The 16,843-nt window shown below is 43.9% G+C and overlaps 2 protein-coding genes across 2 annotated transcripts in view; one reads left to right on the top strand and one right to left on the bottom strand.

Moving 5' to 3' along the window:
• cnot1 (CCR4-NOT transcription complex, subunit 1) overlaps window positions 1-3,396 on the top strand; it is a 144,278-nt gene extending 140,882 nt beyond the window's left edge. Inside the window, exons 46-49 of the mRNA XM_043707440.1 lie at window positions 409-541; window positions 950-1,084; window positions 1,180-1,223; window positions 2,338-3,396. Of these exons, the coding sequence (XP_043563375.1) occupies window positions 409-541; window positions 950-1,084; window positions 1,180-1,223; window positions 2,338-2,354 (329 nt within the window). The 3' untranslated portion in view covers window positions 2,355-3,396. The remainder of the gene's footprint in view (window positions 1-408; window positions 542-949; window positions 1,085-1,179; window positions 1,224-2,337) is intronic.
• Window positions 3,397-7,845: 4,449 nt separating this feature from the next.
• The window catches only part of setd6 (SET domain containing 6, protein lysine methyltransferase), a 13,029-nt gene continuing 4,031 nt past the window's right edge, over window positions 7,846-16,843 (bottom strand). The window contains exons 2-9 of the mRNA XM_043707361.1: window positions 16,568-16,672; window positions 13,843-13,987; window positions 11,122-11,263; window positions 10,128-10,322; window positions 9,507-9,636; window positions 8,973-9,153; window positions 8,736-8,878; window positions 7,846-8,203 (exon numbers count right to left, since the gene is read on the bottom strand). Coding sequence (XP_043563296.1) covers window positions 7,886-8,203; window positions 8,736-8,878; window positions 8,973-9,153; window positions 9,507-9,636; window positions 10,128-10,322; window positions 11,122-11,263; window positions 13,843-13,987; window positions 16,568-16,672 — 1,359 coding nt within the window. The 3' untranslated portion in view covers window positions 7,846-7,885. The remainder of the gene's footprint in view (window positions 8,204-8,735; window positions 8,879-8,972; window positions 9,154-9,506; window positions 9,637-10,127; window positions 10,323-11,121; window positions 11,264-13,842; window positions 13,988-16,567; window positions 16,673-16,843) is intronic.

The following is a 16,843-nucleotide window of genomic DNA, read 5'->3' as shown; positions in this document are numbered from 1 at the left end:
CCCCCTCTAGCCCATAGCATGTATCCTAGAAAATGAAAACTGCTATAACCCAGGGGATCTGTTTTCCCCCTTGTGCTCTATTCCCCAGAGAACTACCACTATCGATAGTGGCCCTCAGCTAGGAGTTGGTTAGTATCACCTTGAAACAAACATTTGGTACGATGGTGACACGGGGGAATGATTCAACTCGTTCTGAATCAGAACTGCTTTTTGAAAGACGCCATTCAATAATCAAGCCAGATTATTGCACTCATTCGGCTCGCTGGGGAATTAAAATGCCGGTGTGTTAGGCAAACACAACAATGGCGATGTTTTGTTCATCTTTGGAGAAGTATTGTACAGTCAGGTTTTAAATTGCCCATCTCCTGAGCACCCGGGATAATCACTCTCTTGTTTCCCACGTTTCAGGTCGGTACTTGTTCCTGAATGCGATTGCCAATCAGTTGCGTTACCCAAACAGCCACACTCACTATTTCAGCTGCACTATGCTGTATCTGTTTGCTGAAGCCAACACAGAAGCTATCCAGGAGCAGATCACCAGGTGAGAAGCGAGCAAGGTTCCCCCAGCCCTGACTTCTGCATCTTTGTCTTCAGTTCATGCTGCCCAATCATGTGATCTCTTTTATTTTAAATTATGGTTTGGAATGGATTGTAAGCCTCTCTTTGGTACACTGCAGCACATTGATCCTGAACTTGGGTTGTCAGTATTGCAGGTAGAGATCAAATCATAACCAAAGAGAGATCAAATTTAATTGGAATGCAAAGTAACAATTTTTACAGAAAGCAGCTACGGCCTGCATAGTTTTTGAGTTTAATATGCAAAATGTTATCGTTAACAAGTAAGATTTTGCTATCTGCATTTCCTGACCTGATTCAAACAACCATTTTTAAGAAGCTATGAAAGTCACGAGCCTGAATTGTGACTCTGCTGCTTTTCACTTCCTGTCAGGGTGCTGTTGGAGAGGCTGATTGTAAACAGGCCTCACCCATGGGGGCTCCTCATCACCTTCATTGAGCTGATTAAAAACCCCGCCTTCAAATTCTGGAACCACGAGTTTGTCCACTGTGCTCCTGAGATTGAAAAGTAAGTGTTTCGGGTTGCATTGTTATTTCCTTGAATCCTCCTCTGATGTCAGATCTTTCGTTATTATTGAGAGAGTTTGTCTTTTGCTTCTGTAGGTTGCAGCTTATACCTCTCTCCAAATATCTGACCCGAGCCCCAGGTATGCTCTTGAACCAAACTAGTATTTAGTTGAGAATTTTCTTGTTTCAAGCATCAGGCTGCCTGCAGAAGCGCTGAGAGTGTCCGCGCAGCGCTGAGGAGCACTGTGCAGGTAGAGCAGCCGGACTGTTCAACACTTTGTGATGGGTTTACTTCCTCGCAGGTTCTCATTCTGGTCCAGTTTTCCTTCTGACCTTTCCAAATGTTTCCTTTCCTCCTCAACTGTTGAAATGCCAAACTGCATGTTTGAAAAGTCAGTTCAGTGAATTGGTAATCTTAAAAGAATATTGTATTTCTGTTTTTCTCTTCAACTGTTCATTTGACTGACTAAAATAATGAGTGGAAAAATTCCATTCCGTGTGACCCAGCGTTAGGGGCATTGGCCTTGGTCCCTGGTTGTTTTGCACACACACAACTTCCCTGAGTTAACATTGAAGAGCAGGAACCTTGGTCAATGGTTTTCATTTGTTCCAAGCAAACTGGCCCAGAGATTATACTGTATAGCCTGTTACTACTACACTCCTACCCAAGTATTGGGCTGTTACTGTATCTCTCAAACCTGTGAACTGATCGTATGGCACTACCCCCGCGTTATGACCTGTTAAATATTGTAATGCTGTATGAAATGTACATTGCTGATCAGTAGCTTTACACATGCACATACATTGGTGGTGTGACAGGACTCCTCAGTCTGCAGTTATGGGTTCAGGTCCCACAACAGAGATACGGGCGCATAATCAAGGCTGACTCTCCAGTATGGTACTGAGAAACTGCTGCACCGTCAGAGACGTCACCTTTTAGCTCCGATTTTAACCCAGAACCCTGTCTGGTCTTCTAGATGAATGCAGGCATTCCTGTGGCACTATTTGAAGAAACATGGCAGGGGTCTTCTGGTGTAAGCCCCCCAATTAACACATTTTTTTCATTTGTTTCAGGGGGGGGTGGAGGAAAGCTTTTTTGGATCTTGCTGTGCATTTAAATGGTTGCCCCATTTCCAATATTGACTACACTTCAGAAGTGCTTCATTGGCTGTAAAGCATTTTCCTGCGGTCACTTTTTTTTTGGGGATTTGTCAGTAACCTCTGCATAATGCTTGGCTGCTGTGTGTTTTGCAGGTTGTTCCAGTCTGTAGCTCAGTGCTGTATGGGACAGAAACAGGCACAACAAGTAATGGAAGGCACTGGCGCCAGTTAAAACAATGAAGAAACGCCATCTTGGACATGCAACATGGAAAAGAGTGATGGGCAGCCTGTGTTTTTCTTGAAACTGACATTGGTCGTGTAACTTGTTGGTTCTTCCAATCCGATGCAGTCAGCTGCATGAGTCAGACATAGGAACAGTAGTCAGTGAAGCACTGACTTCATGTTGGACATGTTTTATTTTTCATTTGTCACTTGGCCAAAAAAAAACAAATGCTGTGAATATCATTTGAAATGATATAAAAAAAACAATGTAAATAAAAGGGAGTGCAACCTTAAACTGGACTATCTCCATCTGTGCAAATTGTATTAAACTGACTTTTACCCAATTATTCCTGTTGGCAGCTGATGACAATTGAAGCATGTCTGGGACAGATTGCCCCGCGCCTCACCCCACTGTCCAAAACTCCAGCCACGTCCCAAATTTGTCCAGGAGCTGCTCTTTATTCGATGCAATTTTCCCAGTTTTGATTTTGGAGGTGGTTGAGGGGTTTGCTGAAGAGCAATATCAATTTTTATTTGTCCTCTTTCTAATATATGTAAAGAAAATATTCTCCAGAGTGGTATGGAGATGCAGTATGGTTTGCAAAAGAAGTTTTTATTTTAAGTTTCTGAAGTTTTGGTCTTTAAGATGAGCAGCTCCTTCTGTCCATAAGCCAAAAGGGTGTGTCCCAGGCTGAGTGCAGCATACACCATGTTAATGCGAAGGAAAACAAGAGGTTCTCCCTGAATTCTGTAAATTGTGGGATAAAAAGAGCCAGTTTTGCGGCACGGAGTCGATTAAGTTTGTAAAAAAGAAACCAAGGACCAATACAGGCCATTTTGTAAGGATTTTGAATGTTGTTTTGTAAATGTATTGGTCCATGTGTTGTATTTTGTAGTCTTTGTAGTTTCCTTGGCTCTAGTTCTGCCACTTAACACTCTTGTATGTAAGCATATTGTAGTTAATGCATTAAAACCCATGTCATGCAGCAACCTCCTCTTTGTTTATTGCCTTTAGACACTAAAGTTTAGGAATGTGTTCATGGTATAACCCTGGTTGGTTCTGAATCTGATTATCCATCTTTTTAACAGAATAATTCATTAATCCGTCAATCTGTACTTTTAATTTTAAGCATTTCACATTTGACTTATTTTTACTATAATTGGGAGATGAACTCACACCTAAAACTTGCTGCAAAAGCATGCTCAGAACCAGCCTGTGTTAATTGTTCAGCATTATCTGCCTCAATTTGATCCTTCCATACAGTGATCTCATTCACGATCCATCCCAAAGTCCACCTGCTACGTTGCTGCCTGAGTTTTTCCTCTCTTGGTCTACTCATCCGGGTGAGGGGTGTTTGACATGGAGAATTTCCGATAACAGACATCCAGAGTCTACAACACGCACGCCACATGCAGTGAAACATGTTCAACTCTTCCTTGACAAGCCTGGATTTAGGCTCGTGGCAGCTGACTGCTGAACACTGGAATCTCCTGGAGCTGCAACCTTCAATGTACTTTTGAGGAAGGGGTGCAGATTAGTTTTCCCATTTCTTATGTTGCCTTGAGAAAAACGTTATTCGATTGCCAAATGTGTTGGTGAGAGACATCGCATGCATTTTGAGGATGGCCTAAGTTATGTTGTTGAGGATCTGGGAGAACTCGATCTTGAAAAATAAGAAAAACGTTGCTTCAGTTTTCTTCTCACTGTACCAGGCCATGGGTTCTCCTAGTACCACTAAAGAAAGCGTCACCAAACTCTTGTAAAGCTGAATGTAATGTCGTCCTCATCCAACAGACTCTCAGTACTATTTGCTGTACAATAAAAATAGGAGAGATTTAGGCCATTTGGCCCCATTGAGTCTGCTTTGTCATTTGGTAAGATCATGTCTGACATGATCGTCCTTAGCTCCACTTTTGTCTTCTCTCCAGAAACTCCTGAATACCTTTTATTGATTAAAAATCTGAGCATTCATCTGGAATATACTTCCCAGACTTGACAGCCCTCTATAGTAAGGAATTCCACACTTTCTCTAACCTCAAGAAGTTCCTCTTCCTCTCTGTCCTAAATTCTGCCAAATGGGAAACAAACTCTCTGCATCTACCTGGAAGGTCCTCCAAGAACTTTGTTTCAAGAGATTACTTCTTATTCTTCTAAACTTCAATGAGTACAAGTCCTGTCCTTAGACAGTCCCACCATACCTGCTATCTGCCATGTGAACTTTGGACTGTTGCCGATGCAAGTATATCTTTCCTTAGATAAGGCATTAAAAAACTCTTGTGTTCTAGCTGTGCTTGAACTGGTGCCTTATATAGATTTGGCAAGACCTCTTCTTTGTTCTGATGGATGCTCTTTAAGATGTGAAGTGGCATCATTTTCCATTTATGCTTTTAGTCTCTGGCATGTAAGGCACTTCATCACCATTCATAAATGGCAAATCTTCCAAGGTTTCCTATGAGGACAAGTTGCGTCCTTACAGAGCTGACCTGAGTTTGTCTTTGTCTAGCTCTGGAAACTTATTATGATGCATTCTCAGGATAGGCTTTGTTTTCCTCCAAATAGTTTAAGGCTTGCAATTTGACCATTAGGCTTTTTTTTCATAGTAGAGGAATTAGGGCAATCATCACTTTCTTTAGAGCTGCTGTTTTTGGGACATTCTTGTAAGGAATGAACCCAATTAATCCTCCAGCTACCACTTCTTAAAGTGAACTTGTTGATTCAATTGCCTGCACTCATTCAGCATTTGTTCTATTTGAAAACATTTCTCAGTTTTTGTACTTCAGCAGCAGCAGAGTCTCTGAAGTCTATTTAACAAAGAGATGAGTTACTGCTGACCAAGAATGACCAGTTTGCTTTCAGAAAAATCTATTCCTCATCAGATCAAAAGATGACAATATTTCATTTTTTAGTGAGTCCTCTGATCTTTCACTCTGCTGGACGTAAATAGTTTTTCTTGTATGGCTAATTTCCCACATTATATTCTATCTGCCAAGTTTTTGCGCTCACAAGTTTTTTATCTCCCTCTGCAAACACTATCCTCACTACTGCCCTTCCAATTTATTTTTTGTGTTATCTGCAAACTTAGCTATAGTGCATTTGAGATGTTGTAAGTAATGATTAAGGAATTGAAACCTGGCAGATTTTTTCACATTGCAGGCCATGTGCCAAAACTGTACTGCTCTGGCCTGTGGGGTTGACTAACTAGGCAGAAATCAGTTATGAGTGTCGAGTTGCTTTTGTACCTTTTCTTCCTGATGCAAGTTTGGCTTTTTGTTACAAAGCAAAAAGCCTGACTCTGAAGGCACTAGTTAACCTGGGTTGGTTAACAGGAGTGAAAAATAATAGAATTGTTATGGCATAGAAAGGCCATTCAGCTCATCATGTTTTTTTTTTGTCTGATACTGTTTTTTTAACCCCCCACACTACTGCCTAACTGTGGTAGTGCTTATTTTTTCCCTGGCACCCCTGTGTGTGCGTGCGCAGGTGTGAGACACAGTGAAAGACAAGGTGCACGAATTTTATTCAAATTTCCATCACCAGGAAAAAAAACACCCGCGTGGCCTGTGACAAGCAGTGCCCTTCACATCAAAGGGCAAACCGTGAAGGGGAGGGTCAGGATTAAATAAAAATAGAGTTGGAGGGGGAAATAATGCAATGCATTCCTCTCCCCACAGTGTCCACCTCTCCCCGAACAACTCCAGCGTGTTGGTGGACACCGTGTGCTCTTTTTCCATTCACCAGCTATCCAGCCAATTTTTGTGTCATTGCAGATTTTCCAATCCTGCCACTCAGATTTAAGTCCGAGTTGCTAATGGATTATGAGACAGCAAACTGAATCCTGTTTGAATGCCACTGGAAATCACTTTCTAATCATTGACCATTTACCGGTCACTGAGCTAACTTTGGATCCAACTTGGCACATTCCACTCTTTTTTTAACAATTATGGCTACACCATTTCTCCTCTGTGAAATGGGAGTGAGACACAATACTCATTCAGAACCTTGCTTACATCTTCTGCATAAGTTACTTTGTATATTGTATATACGACGACATCTTCCTGTCCTTAACATTTTTTTATTCATTCGTGGGCTGTGACTATCACTGGCTAGGCCAGCATTTAGTGCCCAGAGGGCAGTTAAGAGTCAGCCAAGTGCAGGCCAGACCAGGTAAAGATGACAGTTTCCTTCCCTAATGGACACTGTCAAAAAAAAACCTTTTACTAATCAGCAGTGATGCATGGTCATCATTAGACTCTTGATCCCAGATGTGTTTTATTGAGTTCAAATCGGACAGCTGCTGTGGTGGAATTCAAATTCAGGTTCCCAGAACATTGAATATCTAGACAATACCACTATGCCATTACCTCCCTGTTTAAAATCATTTCTATCTAACTATAGTTTTTCATATCCTTTGTTTCAAGCTTACTTACTACTGTGGCAAATATAGGATATTGCATAAGTTATAAACAAAATAAAGGGAGAGCAGTAAACTGGAACTATTTCATGCCTCAACCAGCTGAATGCTTCAAACTACAGAATAATCAAGTTAAATCAGATATCATGCATTTTGGGAGTATTTCAGTTTATTACTGCAAATAAAACTACATGCAAGGAACAGTGCCTAAATGTCAGCATTTGAGATATAAGTTGGTCGACTCCCTTAAGTATATTCAAAGACACCACCTCCACTGGCTCTTTGTAAAAGAGGATTCCACAGAACTAGCAACCTTGAAAATCATCATCCTTTGTTCTCATTTCTGCAACCAGGGGAAAAGCATCCACCCTGTTATATCCCTTCAGGAGAATGGGAGCTGACCTTATTGAAACTTAGAACTTCAGTGGATACAGACACCCCCACATCTCAGCAGTCAAATGGAACACTCAATTAGAATCACAGAATCCCTACAGAGATTATTGAACCCAATGAGTTTGTATAGACCTGAGCAGTATCTGACCCAAATACAGCTCCAACTCCACGCCCACCCCACACCATTTCCTATGAAAAACCTGCACACCTCTCAACACTAAGGTCAATTTAACATGACCAATTTAACCCATCTTTGGACATTGTTAAGTTTTGGTCTCATTCTTTAAGGAAAGTGACAGAGTACTCAAAGATATCACTACTTTTACATTCCATTCCCCTTCTAATAAACAAATAACACCTTTTAAGACTTGCTTGAGTGACAAAAAGTTGTTTTAACCTCAACAAAGGTTAATCCAGTGCCAAAGAATGGTTTGTCAAAACATTTCATTTCAGACCCTTTCACAATACCAGGAAGCATAATAATTGGAAGGACATTGGGAAGAACTTCCCCATGGGAAAATGATTTAACTGAATTATTTAGCTATGGAAATATAATCTGGCCGTAAACCAGAGAATCCTTCACGTTGTCCTGGCACAGTGGATGTTAAGACAAAAATAACAATTCAAACAAGAATATTATAAAGACAATATTTTATTCCTTAGTTGCTGATGTGCTATGCAGTCAGCTCCAACAGTCGATGCAAAATCAACTTCTGTGCATATCGGACCTGCAGCGAGTCACGTTCCCGTTTACTGAGCTGGCGGTACGTCTCCTCATTGGCTAGGGCAGCTTCCTCTTCTTTTAGTCCGGAGCTGTACAATTTTAGTCTCATTGTCACAGTGTTGCGCAGAAGTTGCTTCCAAGCAGGCTTCAGTTTGGGTATGACTGCATTGTCAAGGCTGGAAAGATCCTCTTCCTGTTCCTCATCGTCGTCCTCCCAGCCATCATTGGCCTTGTATTCTTCAAATTCCTCCAAGGTCATGCTCAGAACCTGCTCATGTGCCAGAAAGAGGAAAGAAAATGCCAGTGAGTTTTGAGGCTGCAATAATAAGCAGCTGAGATGATAGTTACTTCTCACAGAATAGGAACCCGGCAGGGAGACAGTATGAGAGATTCATGGGCCCTTGCACATTGTGCACTTAACCCCACAGCCTACAAATACTTGCTGCTCCTTTACGTTATCCAGTTCCCTTTCAAAAGCATTGATTCTGTGGACTCCACCCTCAGTGTATTCCATGCACAGTTTACTATTTTTATTTCAGTATTTTATTAACCACCTTTTCTCATTTTCACCTAAGTACTTTGTTCTATATATGCGAAGTCTGACTGCCACGAACAAAAATAAAATGGAAGAAATTATCAAAATGCTTAAGATTTTAAGCATCCATTAAACCCCTCCTGAAAATAAGCCTCTTTACCCACCACTACTATCACCCATAACTAATTGTACAAAGCACCAACCAGACTGAAAGAGAACTACAGAGAGCAATGAAATACTGAACCCATCGGGAGCTGGTCCTCACCTTCAGAGTACTGTAAAGTTCCTCCTCTGTCAGGACTCCTGACTGGCCAATCACAAAGTCTCCTTCTTCTCCAACTATTTCCAACTCAGTCAGGAATTCCCATTTCTCCCTCAGCAGCTTCCTCTCCTCCTCTGTGTGCACAGCTTAAAACACAAAGGATATTCTGGTCAGACCTCCTCTCCAATCTGCAGCCTCCTGAACGTCTGCTTGGCCTTGTTACATTGCTCCAAGACCAACCTTGCAAGGCAGCATCATAGACGGTCTGCATTCGGATGTCCATAGCTTCGTGTGTGTTGCTCGGATATGGCTCTGTAAAGCCATACATGTGCAGAAGCTGCCAGTTAGCAAGCTGTCCGTACGTGTTAAATATCTCTTCACCTTTGCTGATCTTCCTGATGGACAGCATCTTCAAGCATTCCTGTGAAAGCAAAGGTAAAAACAGAAAATGTAACAACTCACATTCACTATGTTAAACAATCTATAAACAGAATTCTCTCTCCTACTCACTGACCTCACCTCCTGCTCTCACTACAATCCCTGGGCCACCCACTAAACTCAGTCCCTTCCTCTTACATTCCCCACCCATCATACACCTCTGCACCATCCCTAATCACCAACACTCCCCCTCTCCGTCACATACCACTTCCCCCTCCTGTTGCACTGCCCAGTAACTGCAGTCCTTTCCTGCATATACCACCCCCTCCTCCTCGCCAACTTACTTCTGTCACCTGATCCACCTCCCCCCTTATCTTGCCCCTCCATGATACTCACTGGTGCAAATTCCAGGCATGCATTGTGATTGGCCACATGATTCAAGATGTCTGCCATTGGGACCATCATGGGAGGGTTTGGTGCCTTATCATCATCCTCATCATCTTCATCCTCATGGGGCTCCTGGAAACTGCAGGATTAAGACCCAAGCTTAGGCTTCATATAGTCCTCACGCCTGACCACTGAGAAACAGCAGCACTAGAGTCCCAGGGCCCTCGGTACAGAGGGGGACATACACAGGCCTAGGCATGCAGCAGACTGTCCCTCATTCAGGCTCCACCATCTATGGGGGTTGCCAGTTGTGTGTGAAATATTCAGTTGCCGTAAACACAAGCAGACCAGTTAAGTCATTCCCTGGCTGGTTCCTCGTGGTGGTAGGGGTGAAGAGGGGAACAATTCCATACAGACACCCAGTGTCACACACCCTCCTCAGGGTAACGATTCCAGCCCCATAGGAAATGCTTTTCAACAAGAGGATACCACAGACCTGCTCATTCCAACCAAGGAGCATGGCCTGCTGGCAGAAAGCCTGGTTGATTTGCCTGGCTGATGTTCACAGATGAACATGGGGGGAGGGGGGAGCACCCTGCCAGGAGGACACATTCTCTCTCTCTCTCTCACCTGTAGGCCATGATAAATGCCACCAGTTTCTTGTAAAGATCCAGGGTGTGTTTCTGTGGGTCGAAGGTGCTGGGGTGAGATTTGATGAAAGGTAGCACAATGCTGTTATATTCCTCCTCGATGTTGATCAGATCCTTCTCAACAGCCAGTGCCACCCCTGTGCCCAGCAGTAGGCGGTTCCTCTCCTCCTCGGACCTGTGTATACAAAGCTGCAATTACTCATGTCAGAGAAGAGGTCATGTAGTAACAGACCAGAGTGGGGGAGCTGGATGAGTACAGGTTATAGTTTGACTTAAACAAGGACCACAGAACCAACTAAGAGCACCTGGATTGAAGGGTTTGTGTTATGGAGAAAGGATGACAGGATCTGCCTATACCAAGTGGAGTTTGGAATGAGAGGCAATCGTATTGAAATATACCAGATCCTCAGGAGCTACAAGGGTGGATACTAGGAATGGGGGGGGGCAGAGTTTAAGAATAAGAAGTCGCTCTTTTAAGATGGCAATGGGATTTTTTTTTAAATCAGGTATTCACCCTGTTGAATTCTCTTTCCCAGACAGCAATGGAGGCTGGGTTGTTGAATACATTGAAGATTGAGTTAGACAAAGTTATGATCGCTGAGGAATCAGAGTTGACACCACAACCAATCAAATGGTGGCACAGACTCCTGAGGAGCTCGTGGCCTACTCCAAAGTTCCTGTCTCTTCACTGCCATCACACCAGGGTCTGAGCAAGGAGCAGGCAGCTACTCCAATGGCCAGCAGAGGGCAGGGTTGGGCAGTGATGACACAGTGAGGTGTATACCAAGGGGGAAGGGGAACTTGAGGATCTAGGGCTGAGGTAAAAGTCTGAGCATTTGTTTTGCTAAAGAAAGTTTGTTTAAGATCTAGGCACCTGTTGGCTCAGTTCAGCTGGTCAACAGACCGTGTTTCTGAGACACAAGAATGAAACGTGACTGGTGCCACCACAGACATCAGTAACAGAAGCTCCTTACCAGAACATTGGGTGATGCAGGCTGCTGAAGTCAGGCCAGAGGGAGAAGTAGGACTTCCAACGGGACTCACTGCTCGTGATCTCAAACATCATGGAAAGCAGCAGAGGGACCCAGCCTGACGGGCTCTCCAACGCTGCTGCCTCTGAAACAAGACACCCAACAGAGCATTCACAGCCAGTGCTAGAGACTCCACACACACAGCACAGCAGACCGCATCCTCTGGATGCCCATCACTCCTCAACAGGCCCTCAATCTTCACACCTTGGCCCAAATCTTGAGAGGGCTCCTTGATGTCACACAGCTAAATGCTGCCTTAATGTCCACGGCAGTCATTCTCACCTCAAATTCAGGTCTTGTTCAAGACTGGACCACGATTGTAATGAGGTCTGGAGAGGAGTGATTCTACCTGAAGCCAAACTGAGCATTAGTGAGTGTCATTTCATAGCACTGCTGACATCACTCTGTTGATGATTAAGAGACAATTGATGGGGTGGCAATTAGCAGGGTTGGATTTGTCTGGGTTTCTATGGACAGGACATACTGGGGCAATATCCCCCTTTCTCATATTCATGTACTGATTCCTCAGCAGAGAGCAGTTGGTGGTGTGTCCTTGCCTTTCTTTGCTCTGATGCCACAAGTTGTTGTTCAACTATTCTGTGGATAGTTTTGGCACAAGGCCCCAATGCAAGGGAGGATTTTCCACAGCATGGCGACTAGGTCAATTCTGGACATTTTATTCCTGGCCTTTCTCACAGCACTTTGGAACAACCAATTTCAAGGGGCTGTAAAGAGTTATACACTATCAATCATTGATCAGATCAGCAGATTTCCTTCCATGAATTTACAACAAACTTATAGTTCCATAGCTGCCAATACTGAGGTAAGCCTTTTAACTCCAGGTTTATTTAGGGGAGATGGCAGCATAATGACATCTTGACACCAGCTCCTCAGGGTAGCAACGTCAGTTGCTTCAATTACCATCCCTCCATCATAAGGTTAGAGCTAAACCCTGGGGGTTAACATTGACCACAAACTGAAATAAACCAGTCATATCAATACAGTGGCTACCAGAGGAAGTCAGAGGCTAGGAGCTCTGCAGCAAGTAACGCATGACCTCTCCCCTCAAAGCCTGTCCACCATCTACAAGGCACAAGTCAGGGGTGTGACGGAATACTCTCCAATTGCCTTGATGAGTGCAGCTCCTAGAAGCTTGACACCATCCAGGACAAAAACGTCCACTTGACAAGTGACCTGTCAGCCACTACCAATATTCATTCCCCTCCCCACCAATGCAGTGTCAGTATTCTATACTATCACAAGGTGCACTGCATGATTTCAGCAAGGATCCTCTGACAATATCTGACAAACCTATGACTTTTATCTAGAAGGACAAGGGCAGCAGCTGTAAGTTCCCCTCCAAGCCACTCACCGTCCTTTCACTGTCACCGGGTCAAGATCATGGAACACCCTCTCTCATGGCATTGTGGGTCAACCTACAGCAGTTCAAGAAGCAGCCCTTCCAGCTGCTCTATCATTTGATATGATCATGGCTGATCTCATCTCGGCCTCAACTCCACTTTCCTGCCCACTCTCCATAAAGGCAGCTCATGCACCTTTTTAAGGGCTGCTATGGAAGGGCAATATTCAAACCTCTCCAACAGATTATAGCTTTTTAAAAATTCAAATAATAACTCTGGAATTAAAGCCTAATCCAGTGATGATGAGTCTCTGGATTCGTTTAAGAAAGAGTTGGGTAGAGCTCTCAAGGATAGTGGAATCAAGGGTTATGGAGATAAGGCAGGAACAGGACACTGATTGAGGATGATCAGCCATGATCATATTGAATGGTGGTGCAGGTTCGAAGGGCAGAATGGCCTACTCCTGCACCTATTGTCTGTTGACCATGATTTCATTATCTAAAAACCCATCTGATTCACAAATGTCCTTTAGAGAAGGAAATCTGCCATCCTTACATAGTCTGATTTATATGTAACCTTAGACCCTCAACAATATAATTGGCTATTGACTGCCCCTCTGAAATGACCAAAGAGCCACTCAATTAAGCTGATATGAAGTCTAAAGGAAGGAATTAATCCGAATAGACCCACACTCCACAGACTGCAGCATCTCAAAAACGACCACCTTCTCAAGGGCAGCTAGGGATAGGCAACAAATGCTGGCCAGCCAGCAACACCCACATCGCATAAATGAATAAAAGAAGTATTTAAGTGAATTTAAATCTCTCGGGGTCACCAGCTGCTACTTCCTTAAGTTTGGTGGAAACTGATTTCAATGACAACCTCCAAAAGGGAATTGGAATCATGTTGAAATGGATAAAACTGCAGAGCTATGGGAGAAGAGCAGGATAGAAGCATCAATTGCTTAGCTCTTTTAAACTGGTAGAACAGGCTCAATGGGCTGAATCATCTCCTTCTGTGCTATCTCGTTGTATGAACGTAATCCCCAATCTCCCTCCCCTGTAGATGCTGACTAGCTCCCAATGGCCATGTTGGAAACTTCAAATGCAGACATTCCAGATGATACTCGCCAATACCCCCAAGCTCAAGGCACTGAGGTCAACAGCAGATTCATCACAGGTTGAGAATGGAAGCTGGGAGCTTTCAGAAGCCCCTGTTGGTTTCAGTGGCACATGCAGGAGTAAATTTCTACGGCTCCCTCCCTCCTTGCCCAATCACCAGTCCCTGTTTCTGACCAACATACCTTTCTTCAGAAGATCGCTGATAGTGGTCGTGTGCTGGCTGAGCACTGCTGACCTGGGAACAGAGAAGAGCAGTTCTCCCTCTTCAATCTCATCCTTTGCCACCAGGCCATAATCAGCCACTGTGCCCTCCCTGCTCACATAAACCTGGGGAAACCAAGAAACAAAAAACCATACGGTACAAATCACAGAGTCACTGCACGGCAAATGATCACTTCCCTTTAAAACATAGGGATGGAAAAGGGAAGCAGGAATTCAAACTAGGGTTAATAACCAGAACAAATTATAGAATAATTGGCAAAAGAACAGGAAGAGAAAAGGGGAAAACATTTTACACAAAGGGTTGTTGCAATCTGGATCACACAGATACCACAGCAACTTTTCTTTTAAACAATTAACTGGACATCTATTTGAAATGGGTTTTGGGAAACTGCTGGAACAGGGGACTAAGTGGGACTACTCTAGAAACCAGCACCAGCAGGCCAAGCCAAATGGCATCAGTCTGTACTGTAAAAGTATAGGATTCCAAGTGGTAAGGAATGGGAAGGGTGTTAGAGGTTGCAAGTACTAATTGTTGGGCTTGGGGAGGGAGGACCCAAATGCTGAGAGCGGAAAGCTAGAAAAGGAAAGAGAGAGGAGATCTGATAGAGGTGTACAAGATTATGACAGAGTTTGGATAAGGTAGAAGAGGAGCTGTTCCAATTAGCTGATCACTCAAGGAATAGGTGCATATCTTTAAGGTATCGGATAAGAGATGCAGGCAGGTAAATAAGGAAGAACTTTTCTTAAAATATAATGGGTGGTAATGGTTTGGAACATTCTGTGCACAAACATGCTGGGAGCAAAGAAAGTTAACGCTGCCAAAAACAAACTGGATTTTTAATTTATTTATCATTGTTACGTGTTACATTTTTGCGTGCAATCCAGGCAAATCCTACCTTACCTAAGTACATCAGGGTAATAGAACAGAATGCTGAAAATACTGTTACAGCTACATAAAAGGTGCAGAGAAAGATCAACTCTTGATATATGAGGACACTGTTCAGAAGTCTGATCACAGCAGGAAAGAAGCTGTTCTTGAATCTGCTGGTATGTATTTTTAAACTTTTGTTTCTTCTCCCCAATGGAAAAGGGTGGAAGAGAGCATGACCAGGGTGGGAGAGGTCTTTGAGTATGTTGGCTGCTTTCCGAAGGCAGCAGGAATATTGGATAGAAGACTCTATTTGTGATGGACTGGGATAGGTTCACAACTCTCTGTAATTTCTTGCTGTCTTGAGCAGAGCAGCTGCCTACTTGAGGGAAATAAAGTTGCTGGACAGGAAAGAAATTTAAGGGATTGATCCGGCTCAGACTTAGGGGCCAAATGGCTTACTTCCGTTACATTACAAATATAATAATTATGATCTTCATTGATAACTCAGGAACAAAGGCATTACTTCACAAATTCTTCCAACAAAGGCACAGCACCATGACAGAGGAGCTGAATGGACTACTCCTAATTAACATTGCGACTGGACAGACTGGCAGCAACAGTCTGCAGTTAACAGCTGGATCTGCGAAAATGGCATCATAGTAAACACAAGAGGGAGAAAGAGATAGAATAAAGTACTTTAAAGGTCAATATTTAACCTATGACTGAAACTAGATCAAAACATTTAGGTTGTTTTTTCTTAGCAGCTCAAATAAAATCATGAGAGGGCAATCACTGATTAAATCCAGTGATAAAAGGGGATTCCAGAACACATGTCCTGGACAGCTGACAGAGCTTGAGATTGGGATTTTGGGCCTGAGCAGCATCCCCTGTCATTGCAGCAGAACACCTGGTGATCAAGGTGGGTAGTGCAGGGCTCCCATGAGTGCATTTTCAACTGATATTCATCTCTGAAAGCCAGAGAGCTCTGAGCAGCCACAGCTAAGTCCAAGGCACCAGGGCTATTCTGGCACACAGGAAAGGTTAATGATAAGATGTGTAACAGGGAGAGAAACACCAAATTTCTGGCAGCAATGGATGTGAATTCCAGATGGTACATCACTTCTTTGGTGCCAGGCTCAAGAACATCACCGCATGGGCACAGATCATTCTTGGGGAGAAGAGAGTGAACTACCAGCAGTAGTGGTCCACATCAGTACCATCTCGGGTGACTGTCTGTGTGGAGTTTGCACATTCTCCCCGTGTCTGCGTGGGTTTCCTCTGAGTGCTCCAGTTTCCTCCCACAAGCCAAAAATGTGCAGGTCTGGTGAATTGGTCATGCTAAATTGCCCATGGTGTTCAGGGATGTGTAGGCTGGTTGCATTAGTCAACTAGAAATGTAGAGTAATAGGGAAAGGGGAATGGGTCTGAGTGGGATACTCTTTGAAGGATCATAGAACATAGAACAATACAGCGCAGTACAGGCCCTTCGGCCCTCGATGTTGCGACCTGCCACATCCTTCCTCACTGTCTACAACTCCTCCGACTTTCATATCAGTGTGGAATTTTGGGGCAAATGGCCTGTTTCCACACTGTAGGGATTCTATGAAAGTCCTGCAAGCAGACACTGGGGAGCTCAAAAATTCATAACCAGGAACAAATGCAACTCAAACAAAAACAGAAACTGCCAGAGAAACTCAGCACCATCTGTGGGGAGAAAGCAGAGATGACTTTTGAGTCTACGGCTCTTCATCAGAAGAGATCTGTTTTCGCAGTCGGCCCGATGGACAAACTTACGCGCACTCTCACTCTCTCACCTTTGAGCTGAGCAGCAGCCCTGACTGCTCACACCAGTCCAGGAACTGAACCAGCCCATTCACCGTCTCTTGATCCTCACTTGCGGGCGCCCCTGCTGTTTCCACCTGCCGTGTGGGAGGAAAAGCCAAGAGGAGATCACGCAGAGAAGCAGCGGCCCAGCTCGGCTAGCTCTGAGACACTGCCCTGACTCTCACACCACCATTTTGGGCGGGCGGGGGAGGAGGAGAGAGAATGTGGGAGTACAGATTGGGGGGTGGGGGGGTGGGAGTACAGAG

Source organism: Chiloscyllium plagiosum, chromosome 17, assembly GCF_004010195.1.
Source record: "Chiloscyllium plagiosum isolate BGI_BamShark_2017 chromosome 17, ASM401019v2, whole genome shotgun sequence".
In the NCBI taxonomy this organism is placed as follows: Eukaryota; Metazoa; Chordata; class Chondrichthyes; order Orectolobiformes; family Hemiscylliidae; genus Chiloscyllium; species Chiloscyllium plagiosum.
This window is presented reverse-complemented; position numbering and strand designations above follow the sequence as displayed.